Below are 13,132 nucleotides of genomic sequence, written 5' to 3'. Positions count from 1 at the left end.
TATAAAACCATTAAGATATTGACAGCTTAGAAGAGGAACTCTCTGAATGTCGATATCATCTGTTACCTATTGACTTTTTAAGCTGGACAATCCATCAAACTGTTTTTGCTGTGAACTGGCATGTGTTTTGTATTGCTGAAGCTTTTAACACAATTATTCCATTACTTTTTAGACTCATCCACCATCCAACGTAGCCTGAAAAAGGTTGTATAGAGCTGTATACAAGCACAGGAAAGATGCACGTTGCTGTCAAGATGTTGAAACTAGTGGTGTTGCTGCTGCTTCTACCTCCAGTCGCATGCAAAGCAGAAACCACCAAGTGTCCCATGAAGGATCCTCTCCCTGTTCCACATGAGTGGTACCAGCCAGGAGATCTCCTCATTGGTGGAATTGCTTCTCAGATAGGTTACCATTTGCATGAGATAGACTTCAGTCAACATCCAGCTCAGGAGCTGTATAAGGGACCATAGTAAGGAAATGTTATGTTTGTCTTCTGAACTTGGTCTGATTGTATATGTTGACATTGGTTTATACTAGGAAAAGGATTATTGACAAAAGAAGGTGTACCCTTATCCCGCTCCAGTGCTCCTCTTTTTCAGTCATATTTAGAATCTTATGTATTTATTTAGCCATCCAAATTTTTACTATATGGGCCTGTCTTCTTCCACTAAGAACTCTTCCTGTTATGGAGGGCATCAGAAAATAATAACACACCCGTTAGATTTTTATAGACAGGGACAAGCTTGTATCATCCTAATTTGATTCCTTGTTGAGTAACACTCAGTCATCCCTACATTCTACACTGTTGTGTGTAGACTGCTTTTATTTATTCTGCAACAGCTAAGCCACTATCAAGAGATGTGACACTTCATTTATGATTGAGTAGAAAAAAACCCTATCTATTCTATGATATATGACTAAAAGTTAACAATCTGTGCTTATATAGTGCTCTTCTAGACAGATTAGTGCCTACTCAGAGTGATGAACAATGTCAGTATTATTATTATCATCCCCACAATACAGCTAGGGAGCTGGGTTAAGAGGATTGGCTTACCTAAGGCCACCTGCAGAGCTCATGGCAATAGTGGGAATTGAACCCACAGAGTACTTATTTGCAACCCAACCACTTAACCTCTATGCTAAAGTAGCATCTCATTAAGTGCAGCAAGTGAAATATCTTTTCCTGGCTGCACGCTGCATGAAGTTTTGGTGTTCAGACATGTGCATAATTATATACACACCACATAAATGGTGAAATTCCATCAGTGTTCCAGTACACTGAAGATCACCAGACTTGCTTCTTGATTATTCTTGTGCTGGATTAATTGTGATGGTTCAAATGTTAAGAGCAACTAGGATATATTTGGCAACAGTGAGAGTGGTGTGAATTTCATTCCCAGGCAAGAGACTGAGGGCCCAGCTACAAGTGATGAATGACACTTGAATGGCAAGTGGATCGAGTGGAGTGCAAGTGGAGAGGGAGAAATACACTTGCCGTTCAAGTGTCATTCGTCACTTGTAGCTTGGCCCTGAGTATACGATAATCATCCGATTGCATGGGGAATTGTACAAAAAGGGGGTTATCCGGAGATCACTAACACTACCTTAGAATCAGCATGAAAAGAAAAAGTGTGTTAAGGTTTCATGAAGCTAAAGTCCAAACTGCATGATCCTTTGTCCATTTGCTGTATTAGAGAACCTACCACATGGGTCTGAAACTGGTGTTTGTGTAAAATGCAGTCACGTCGCAACTGACTTACGGCGACCCCAGCAAGAGGCTTTCAAGGAAAGTGAGAAGCAGAGGTGGTTTGCCAGGGCTTTCTTCTGCCGAGTCTTCCTTAGTGGTCTCCCATCCAAGTGGTGTCCCTGCTTAGCTCTTGAGATCTGATGATGAGATCGGGTTATGCCTTGCTGTCTTTTCTCCCTTCTGAAATGGGTAGCCTATTAAAAAAAAGGTCCAAGGAGGAAATGATGTGGTGGTATGAGGGAAGAGAAAGAGTGTGTAGATACTTACCAACAAAAGGTCTTGAGGGCATAAAGCCCAAATGCAACAGAGAACAATCTCATTTGTCTTTAAGGTATTCCCAAGCAAGTAATATGAGGTGTTTTGTCACAGTACGTGCTTTACTAATCTCTAACTTAGTCACACAACTGGAATAGAAAAAGCTAGTTCTACAATTTTGGAGTCTTAATACCTATCTCTGTGCACTAACCAAAGAAGCAGAGCAAAAGGGGAGGGAGGGAGTCTGTGAGATGTAGAAGTCTTCTGAATTTTCTAGGGGCAAACAGAGCTGGATGTGGTGAGCTATTTTGTCCTGAGGATGCCAGACATTTAGGAGGTTCATCTCTCTCTCTTTTGGAAAAAAAAATCTGCTGAAAAATAAAAAGTTCCATTTTAAGGGCATGTATTTATGTTTACAGTATGGCAACAAAGTTCCACCAGCATGTCCTGGCCTTGGTGTTTGCTGTAAAGGAGACCAACAAAAATCCCAGAATCTTGCCCAACGTCACTCTTGGGTTCCATGTTTGTGACAGCTACAATGATATGAGGATGACCTATCGTACCACCCTTGATCTGCTCTATAAATTGCATCGATATTTTCCTAACTATGAATGTGATGCCCACAAAAACTTAATAGCTGTCATTGGTGGAATTAGCTCTGATATATCTCTTCAAATATCAAACATCCTAAGTCTGTACAAGGTTCCACAGGTAAGATCTGTGTATGGAAGAAGAAGGAGTGATTTGACAAATTATATTGTTGCTTTTCTGGCCTATTTGCCCACAATATGAGATGCCCACAATATTTCATTTAGAAAATATTCAATTGTCCATTGTCAGAGTGACGCCTGGATTTAATAGCACTCTGCATCAAGCCCAGAGAGGCTGGAAGACATCCAAGCAGACATCACAGCCAGAGGATCAGTGAATGCCACTGGGGTAGAAGAGGCCACTTTGCAGCAGCATTTCGAGGGCTGCTGGAATAGCATCCTCAAGGGGCCCTTGCATGTCATTGAGACAGCCCCAGCTGCTACAAGCAAGCCCGCTGACACATCCAATGAGGAGGAAGAGAGGTGTTAGGCTACAGGAAGGCTACAGGTCATGCTGGCTGGGCAGGAAACCAGGGTGCATCTGCAGCCCAGGGTGCAGCTGATGCAGGTGTGGTGTTTGCCCAGCATCATGTGTGGGAGGCTGGCCAGCTTCACCCTGCAAGTAAGCCCAGAATGGTTGCTGGGTATTTAGTGGGAAATCCCCAGGTGCAATGATTGACTCCCAGTTCTGCTATATGACCCTGTGACAAAGGAGGGAGTAGCCCGAGGAAGGAACAGAGGCTGGGGACAGGGAGACATCCAGAAAAGCCCTATAAAACAGGCACTGGTGGGTGAGACTGGAGAGGAAACATGAGAGAGCTCTGATGGCTGCAATGGAGAAGAAGCCAGACTCTTCAGAGGAGAGAGGAAGTATGTGGGTGCTGAAAACCTCCCTCCTCCACCTCATAGATAGCAGACCTCCTCCAGACTTCATCCCTCTAGCAGCGAAGGCTGACAATTAGCCCTTCTAATACATGCCTCATGTATGTGTACCCTTCTTTTTAGCTTTCGTATGGATCATTTGCCCCAGAAAAGAGAAGAGGAAAACAGTCTCCTTTTTTTTACCATGCAGGCCCAAATGAAGCCTATCAGAATACAGGGATCATCCGGTTACTGCTCCATTTCCAGTGGAAGTGGGTTGGGCTTTTTGCTGTGGATAATAACAGTGGAGAACATTTCTTGAAGGTCCTGGAGCCACTCCTTTCCCAAAATGGGATCTGTTTGGATTTCATTCACAGGGTCCCCAATGAGTACCATTGGAATTTCAGTGATGATATTAAAGATTTACTTTTGGATATTTATATACCTTTCAGAGACAGTAAAGCCAATACGTTTATGTTCTATGGAGAACCTACAGCATTTATGGCATTCAACATTTTTATGTTTCTGGCCAATCCGCAATTTAAAGAAATTACATCGTTTAGAAAGGTATGTATTATGACAGCTCAGGTTGACTTTGCATTAACAAGCCTGCAGAGGGCCTGGGATTTCCAGTTCTTCCAGGGCACCATTTTCTTCACAATTCAGTCCAATGAAGTTCTTGGATTCCAGAGTTTTCTTAAAGAAATAAAACCTTATGGGGAAGAAGGAAATGGCTTTCTCAAGGACTTCTGGGAGCAAGCATTTGACTGTGTTTATTCAAACTCGGAGGAGCTGATGAATATCAATGAGAGATGTACTGGGGAGGAAAGGTTAGAGAGTCTTCCTGGGCATCTTTTTGAATTGCACATGACAGGCCACAGTCACAGCATCTACAATGCGGTCCATGCAGTGGCAAATGCATTGCATGCCATACACACCTCCAGATCAAATCATAGAGCAATAGATGATGGCCAAGGTGTGGAACTTCACAATCTCCACTCTTGGCAGGTAATCTTCACACTCAAGGACCTTTATTGCCATGAATACTTTAGAATAAGATGTTAAAGTGCTCAGATTTTCCCAGTCTATGTAACTAGTAAAAACAATGCGGCCCCATCCCAGCTGCCTCGTAGAGACTCAGCTGGGGGTCGAAGTTTGCCCCCACAGAAGGAGGAAGAGACAGACCTCCCTCCTTCCCAGGCATCCAGGATCTGCTGAGGGGGTGGAAACAGATACTGTAGCAGGCATCTCCGCCCCCACCAGCTTCAGTTGCTCCATGCGATCGGCCCATCCTCCTCACCCTGTTTCAGTGCGGGATTAGCCGGCTGCTGTTTTGAGCCAGATAGGAATTTTTTCCCATTTCCCTAATTGGCAAAGTGGTGATGGGTTTTTTGCCTACCTCATACTGCAGCATGGGTTTGAGGCATTTGGTTGAGTGGTGCCTGTTAGGCTGTCCTGGCAGGAGAAAGTTGGGGAATAGGGAGCGGGCCGCTGAGCAGCCTCGTGGCAATTCCCCATAGGGGGGGAATGGGGTCTGTCAAGAGGGATGGTATGCTTCACGGCTACCACCAACTGTCAGACTGCCTTCAGGAAACCCCAAGTGCAAGTCCTTCCCTCATGCTGTACGGCTGAGGAGTTAGGAGCTTGAGACAGGGAACCCTTTGCCTGGCTGGCCGGGTCTAGGCCATTCCATGAATGGCTCATGCCTAGGGCAGTGGGGCTCGCCCAGACAGGTCAAGGCGGAGGTCGTATAGTGACCCCATGGCTTGACTTGTACCACCAGTTTGCCTTGCTGCGGTTTAGAGTTTATATTGTATTTGATAAAGCGGCCCTTAATTCCAAAGACTTGTGTCTGTCTCATTCTTCCAACTTGGGGGGCAAATATGCATAATTTTTAACAACCTTTTCGGCATTCTCATTTATTCTTTTTTGTGGATACTGATGAAAGATAACCTACCTATCCAATTTCATTACTCTGCAATGAATGTTCTGTCAGACTTGGTCTCTAAGAAATTTAATAGAAATCTATTTCCAATGAAAATAATGATGAATGTCAATTTTAGGAGTCAATATTTTCTGCCCATTTTTTCCCTTTTCACCAGGTTCACCCATTTCTTCAAGGCATTTCATTTAACAACTCCGGGGGAGAAAGCTTGTCTTTTAATGATGAAAGGGAAATGGAAGCTGGATTGGATGTGATGAACCTGATCACATTTCCAAATAAGTCTGTCTACCGGGTAAAAATCGGAAGGGTGAATCCCAATGTTCCTGAAGGTCAAGAATTCATCATTGATGAGAAAATGATTGTATGGCAAACAAGTTTTAACCAGGTATGGATTGCGAGGTCTTCTCAGGGGCCACTCCAGGCTCTGGAGAGGCAATTCCATAACAGCCACATAGTTCAGTCATCACAAAAGGCAATATTTTGGTTTTGAAATACCAAAGAGAGATGTACACTTAAACTGCTGAACTGATTAGTAAAGTAATTGAACTGTATAAAATAATCAAGTTAATGGATTTATAAAAAAATGAGATAAGAACAAAGTTGATATATTTTGGAAGCTGATGATTCAACATACGCAAACAAACCACTCCCAGAAACCTGACCTGAGCAGGCAGCAGGAAAGGTACCAATAATAAATAATAGCTTGGCCCCAGAGCCTGGCAGCAGCCCTGGAACTTGAAGGGGTAGATCCCTATCCCACCACACACAAAGAAAATTCAAGCTCCAATGCACTTTCTCTATCAAAATGCCAACAGCAACTGTCTTTTCACTGTCTGCAAAACCAGAGCCTCCCTTGTAACAAATTTGGAGCTCCACACTTGAAAGGAAGACCTGCCTATCAAGCTAAATAGGGCTTATATTGGGGTTTCCAGGGCAACAGCAGGAGTTCAGACAGAGTTCAGACAATCCCTGCCTAAGTTGCCAAGGGAATTGATTGCAGGTGTCAGACTGTCTGGCTTGATGAACAGCAATGGGGCCCTCATGAACAGCTTGTTCATGAACAGCAGATTGGGGTGTTCGTGGCTTTTTTTGTTCATGTTGCTGTTTGTGCCCATCTGTATTGTTGAGGCAGGAAGAGCAGAGATTCTCCAAAAAGTGATTATAAATTCACAACACATGGACACAGTCTCTCTTTTCTTACAACTTCTGACCATGGAGGAACAAGTCTCAGCTCTGAGAACTACTAAAGTCACAATGGAGTTTAACAGCTGCATCATCTTTAAGAAATATTACCATGCCTTAATTAAACATTGGTTCAGATAAGTATCAAGTGTAGAGTGAGAAGATGTTGTGTGTTCATCTTTCCATTGAATCCTTTTGCACCCAGATGTTTGAATAGACCATGTATATGCTTTTAATTTTTGTTTGTTAAACATTATTACAATATGAATGCTTTAATCCTAATCTTTGTAAACATACCATTCGGTCTTGCTGCCTAAAATGTGGTTATGGGGAAGTACAGCAGACCATTTTGCCTTGAGAGTGATAGCTTGACATTTTGAAGGTATAATCTATGATCCCCAATGCTAACTTGTAGGACCAAAGGTGATATGTGGCAACTAGGTGTGGAATCTACACAGTAAGTCCATCCAGCAGGAGGAACTGTTTGATTTTCTGGTGCTGGTGGTAACTATACAATATATTTTGGTACTCCATGGGTATTTGAAGCCAAATGAAATATTTTGCAGAATGTATTTATATAAAGGCTTTTAGGCTAGCATGCCTGAATGCCCTTCCTTTAATTGTGATACTAGGAAGATGCAGTGGAATTCACTATTCAGATAGACTGCAATTGTGGAAGCAATAAAGTTGATGCTGTAGACCACATTTTCTTCGATTGTACTAAATTTTCAGAATTAAGAGCTTCATTGATCTCTCCATTATTTAATCAGATCTCAGGAAGCGAAATCATCTTGTCTACTCAGAGATAAAGTTAAACAAATTACTCTCTGTATGGTGAAATTTTTCGCAGCTTTTTTTCAGTTACATGATAATTCATTTTTAGGTTTTCTTCACATGGGATGAGGGTTTGCTCTTTATGTTGTAAGCTGTAAAAACAGTAAGAAGTAAAGAATTTGGTAGAATTGTAAGAAAGCCTTATAAACATTCTTTCCTCAGCCAAGTACAATATTTCAAACCACATACACAAACAAAAAACATACATATATCTAGAGATGAACGTTCACATTGCTGCAAGCATAATTTTCACTAACACTTAATTTTAACTCTTTTGTTTAGATAGCAGTTAATAAAGAATAAAATAAAATCTGCCTTCTGTCCAAATTCATGTTTCACGACAGATATCAGCTCATTCATTGTGCAGTGACTACTGCAACCCTGGCTCACATAAGAAAATAAAGGAAGGGGAGAAATTTTGCTGCTATGATTGTGTTCCTTGCCCAAAAGGGAAGATTTCAAGCCAAAAGGGTAGGCGATGTAATGCATATGCATTTGGATGATTGGCTTTTCAAATTTTATGGAACTGAAAGAATCCTCAGTAGGGACATCTTTCCAGGTCTCTGTTTGCAAAGACTATGCAGGCCGAAGTATTTTCTGACCCAAAACAAGCTTAGCAATGACATAGAAAAGGATCTTGGTAATCCATTTCACTCAAAACGGCTTGGGGGACTAAAACCAATGCACACTGGTTAAATGATAGGGAAAAGAGTAGGAATAAATAGACAGTTTTGTTAATGGAGGAAAGCATGCAACGGGGTGGCACAAGGATCAGTATTGGGGCTGGGGCTATTTTCTTTGTTCCTCTGTTATCTGAAACTGGGGGTGAGCAGTGCAATGACGAAGTCTGCAGAAGACAGAAAGTTATCCATGGTAATGAAAACCAAGGTTGATTGAAGAGTGCCAGGAGGATCTCCACAAATTGGATGAGTGGCAACAATATGGCAAATGAAGTTTAATGTAGGTATTTTGGAACAAAGAATTCCAGTTTTAATTACATGTGAATGGAATTTGAACTTGCTGAAACTGAGAAGGAAAGAGATCTTGGGGATATAGCTGATAGTATAAAAAGATGTTAACTCAATGTGCTGTGGCAGTGAAAATGGAAAACCATAAGCTGGGTAATATTAGGAAACAGACTGAAAATGAATCAGCCAATATTATAATGCCCCTGTATAGCTCTATGGCATAGTCTAATTTTGACTGCCAAGTGCAAGTGTGGTCATTAGACCTTAGAAAGAACATTGCAAAGCTGGAAAAAGTACAGAAGAGAACAACCGATATGATTAAGAGGTTCTGATGGGGAAAGGTTGAAGAGCCTGGGACTTTTCCTTTTTTGAAAAGAGGCAACTAAGGTGACCATGATAGAGGTTTATAAACCTCTACATGGGGTGCAGAGAACCGGCACAGAGATTGGGTACAGAGAATTTTCTCCCTTTCCCAAAATACTAGAACTTGTGACATCCAATGAAGTTAATGGGCAGTCAATTCAGGATGGACAAAAGGCAATACTTATTTATACAATGCCTGATTAAAATCTGGAATTCTCTGCCAGAAGATGTAGCGATGGCCACAGGCATAAGCGACTTTAAAAGGGATCAGACAGATTCATGGAGGATATGTCTACAAATGGCTAGTAGCAGGGCTCTTTTTCTGGGGAAACAGGTGGTGGAACTCAGGGTAGTGGTTGGCAGCACCTGGGGCAACTCCCTGCAGGAGGAGGCTACCCTGCCACTACATGCGTGTACATAAATCACACACGCACTCCTGGGACTGTGTGATGTCATCACTTCCAGGAAGTGACATCATCGTGCAGGGCTCCGTGGCAAGGGGCTCTATAAATGTTAAGCCCCCGTGCTTCAGCTGCTTGGTGAAGATTTCCCCACCAGGCAGTGGAGGCAAGACGGCAGGTTTTAAATGCCCCTTTCCATGCTGGGTTCCGGCTGAAAAAAAGCCCTGGCTAGTAGGTATAGTGATTAAAGGAGCCTCTATGTACAGAGGCAATAAACCTCTTGATGTCTGATTCAAAAGGCAACATCAGGGGAAGGACTCAGCTTCTACACTTCTTGTTGGCTCCCCAGAGAAAGTTCTAACTGGTAATTGGTTGGGCTCTGTGTGAGACAGGTTGCTGTAGTAGATAAAACATTAATCTGATCCAACGGGGCTCTTTTTATGTTTTTATTTACTTATGCTTCAGCCATTTCACCAGAAAGGTCTATTTTCCAATTGCCAATCATTGTTTAAATCATTTGAGTACAAGATGCACACGGCATGACAGCTTTTTTGTTGAGAACTGGGCGTAGTTTTCAAGGAATATTGTGAGCAGAGAGCATGAACCGCTGTTCGTAGGAACCAAGTTGCCTGCCCCTGACAGTCAACTTGGATATACCTCTTAGAGAGCAGGAGGTTATCCCATAGGTTATCTCCCTCTCTCAAGATAGTCCACTCTTAAACTACTTTATGGATCTTGCTAGGCAATTACATATGACTGCAGTTGACATTCTGATCTTAACCTGTTAACAATGATGCTGGAGTCCTGCAGAAGTGATGATCTTCAAAAATGTCTACCAAACAAGTCAGAGTGGGCCTTTGAAGTGCCAGAATCAACATAATTCAGGGCTTACTCAAAACTCGGCCACCGCGGCAGCCACTTGAGGGGCAAGAAGGCTGTTTTCAGCCTCTTTCGCCACTGCGTGGGATCGCAGGGTGGCAGAGAAGGCTGAAAACAGCCTTCTCGCCCCTCAAATGGCCACCATGATGGCCATTTGAGGGGCAGGGAGACACGTTTCAGCCTCCTCCAACACCCTGTGGGCCTACGCAGTGGTGGAAGAAGACAAAAATGGCCTTCCCGCCCCTCCAGGGAGGACACCGCTTGCTGTCGGGGAAGGTAAGTGTGGGGCTGGGGTTGGGGCTGGGGCTTGGGGGTGGGGCTGGGGTTTAGGCAGTTTAAAGGTCCCTGCCACTGGCAAGTCCCTTTAAACTATTGGCTGGCAGGCGGCGAGGAGGGATCTCCCCTGCCACCTGCCAGCTGATAGTTTAAAGGGACCTGTCACTTGCAAGGCAGGAAAGGCCCCTTTCCCTGCCACTGCTAACGCCAGAAAGGGGCATTTAAACCCCACGAACCACGAATTGGTTCATAACTGGTCCAGTTCCATGCCAGTTCATGGTTCGTGGTTCGTGAAACCCACGAACCACTAACCTCATAGTCCTTTTTTTTTTTGGGTTCGTGCCCATCTCTAGTCACAATCAGAACTCCACCCTGCTTTCATCCTGCTGGTCACATATTTTCCACCACTTACAATTTACTGAATGCTGAATCAATCATTACCTCATTTTATGAACAAAGAAAAAGACTGGTCAGACTGTGTGAAAGAGTTTAGGATGATCAGTTAAAAAAACCTGGGTTACATCTGAGTAAGGGGAAATGAAAGAACCATGGTGAAAAGGCTTTCCTCACTCACAACTGAAGTCAGGGAGAATTCTCAGGTTGTAATGTGAATCTTGGACGGCACTTGGAGGAAAGATTAAGAAGCCCAAATCATCGGATGTAAGAACTGATACAAGATTAACATTTCCAAAATTTCTCTGAATACCCAAAAAATCATGCTTTAGTCAATATGTATGCATTCTGGAATAGGCCATAAGTCCACACATTTATTTCTTCACTTATAAAAAATATTCTTCCTTGCCTGCATGTCTGAAAGTAATATACAGAAACTTAAGTTATATTGTATATTATTTGATAAAATGCTCAAAGCATTAATAATCTAATTGCTAAATATCATTGTCATCTTCATTATCTGTGAAAGAAATGATACTAGAAATTATACTCATAAAATTAGTCAAGAAACTCATATTGTATCATATAGTATCGTATTGTATCTTGTTGTTTTGTGTCATGTCATGTTGGGTCATGTCATATAGTATTGTGTTGGGCTGTACCATACTGTACCGTACTGTTTCGTATTATACAATATAGTATTAACAGCCACTGTGATGTACGTTTCTTTTCCAGACATGGATGATTGCATGAAATGTCCAAGTGATCAATATCCAACAGAGAACCAAGATGGATGCATTCCCAAGAGAATAAGTTTCCTATCTTTTGAAGAACCTTTAGGAATTAGTTTGGCTTCCATAGCTGTTTCTTTAGCTGTGATCACAACCATAGTGTTAGGAACTTTCATTAAATACAGAGACACCCCCATCGTCAAAGCCAACAACCGGGACATTACCTACATCCTTCTTATGGCCCTCCTGCTCTGTTTCCTCTCTTCTTTGATGTTCCTTGGCCAACCAGGGAAGGTGACCTGCTTCCTCCAACAATCTGTTTTCAGCATCATCTTCTCTTTAGCTGTTTCTTGTGTGCTGGCCAAAACCATCACTGTGGTTGCAGCTTTTATGGCCACCAGACCAGGGACCAGCATGAGGAAGTGGGTGGGGAAAAGACTCACTACCTGTGTTGTCCTTGCCTGCTCCCTCATTCAAGCAAGCATTTGTGTGGCATGGTTGGCTATCTCACCACCATTTCCTGATGTTGACACATTGTCATTGACTGAAGAGATCATATTAGAATGTAACGAGGGGTCTGTCCTCATGTTCTACATTGTCCTAGGTTATATGGGACTGCTATCCACCATCAGTTTGACTGTAGCTTTCCTAGCCAGGAAGTTGCCTGACACTTTTAATGAAGCCAAGTTCATCACTTTCAGCATGCTGATCTTTTGCAGTGTTTGGTTGTCTTTTGTTCCAACATACCTGAGCACCAAAGGGAAATACATGGTAGCTGTTGAGATATTCTCTATTTTGGCCTCTGGTGCAGGATTACTGGGCTGTATCTTTTCCCCTAAATGCTACATTATAATCTTGAGACCTGAGCTGAACACAAGAGATAAACTAACAAGGAGAAAATACTAATTAACAACTGTGGGCCAAGCTACACATGATGAATGACACTTGAACGGCAAGTGGATTGAGTGGAGGGCAAGTGAACAGGGAGAAATACACTTGCCGTTCAAGTGTCATTCGTCATGTGTAGCTTGGCCCTGAGATTCCTAATGTCCCTCTTTGTTCTTTTTATATGAGAGACTAAACCTATGCCTGTAGATTCCACTGTACAACTACATAATCGACAGATAAAGACAACCTTATACCAGAAACCCACCAACCGATACTCATATCTTCATGCCTCCAGCTGCCATCCAAAACATACCACTTGGTTGACCGTCTATAGCAAAGCCTTGCATTAAATCATATCTGCTCCATGCTCTTGATCAGAACTCTCACTTAAGAGATTTACAACAAGCATTTTTGGGTCTACAGTACCCACCAAATGATGTGAGGAAACAAATTGACAGGGCCAGACTAGTACCCAGAAACAGCCTGCTCCAGGACAAACCAAAAAGAACCAAAAACCACTGGTTGTCACTTATAGTTCCCAGCTCAAACCTATCCAATGTATCATCAGCAATCTATATCCCATCCTGGAAAACAATGACTCTCACAAGCCCTGTGCAGAAGACCTCTCCTTGCCTATAGACAACCCCCTCAACCTTAAACAACTTCTCACTAACAACCATGAACCAGCTAACAGAGTCACTAACACAGGAACCAGACCCTGCAACAGACCCAGATGCCAACTCTGCCCACATATCTACCCAGAAAATACAATTACAGGACCCAATGGCATCAACTACACAATCTCTGGCTCTTACAGCT

At 42.7% G+C, this 13,132-nt stretch overlaps 1 protein-coding gene across 1 annotated transcript; it reads left to right on the top strand.

Annotated features, from left to right (window-relative positions):
- The first annotated feature begins 236 nt into the window (after window positions 1-236).
- LOC129339845 (vomeronasal type-2 receptor 26-like) lies at window positions 237-12,331 on the top strand. The gene is made up of 6 exons (XM_054994420.1): window positions 237-469; window positions 2,422-2,713; window positions 3,598-4,461; window positions 5,556-5,783; window positions 7,759-7,885; window positions 11,430-12,331. The coding sequence occupies exons 1-6, from the start codon at window positions 237-239 to the stop codon at window positions 12,329-12,331; spliced, it is 2,646 nt and encodes an 881-aa protein (XP_054850395.1).
- The last annotated feature ends 801 nt before the right edge of the window (window positions 12,332-13,132 follow it).

The sequence above is a fragment of the Eublepharis macularius genome, chromosome 12 (genome assembly GCF_028583425.1).
Source record: "Eublepharis macularius isolate TG4126 chromosome 12, MPM_Emac_v1.0, whole genome shotgun sequence".
NCBI lineage: Eukaryota > Metazoa > Chordata > Lepidosauria > Squamata > Eublepharidae > Eublepharis > Eublepharis macularius.
The sequence above is the reverse complement of the archived record's forward strand: the minus strand, read 5'-3'. Positions and strand labels throughout refer to the sequence as shown.

Excerpts from the sequence above, each read along its gene's own strand:
- LOC129339845 (XM_054994420.1), top strand. The coding sequence starts at position 237 with ATGCACGTTGCTGTCAAGATGTTGAAACTAGTGGTGTTGCTGCTGCTT. Across the intron at positions 2,714-3,597 it reads GTCTGTACAAGGTTCCACAG|CTTTCGTATGGATCATTTGC; the intron begins GTAAGATCTGTG and ends CCTTCTTTTTAG. Across the intron at positions 5,784-7,758 it reads GGCAAACAAGTTTTAACCAG|ATATCAGCTCATTCATTGTG; the intron begins GTATGGATTGCG and ends GTTTCACGACAG.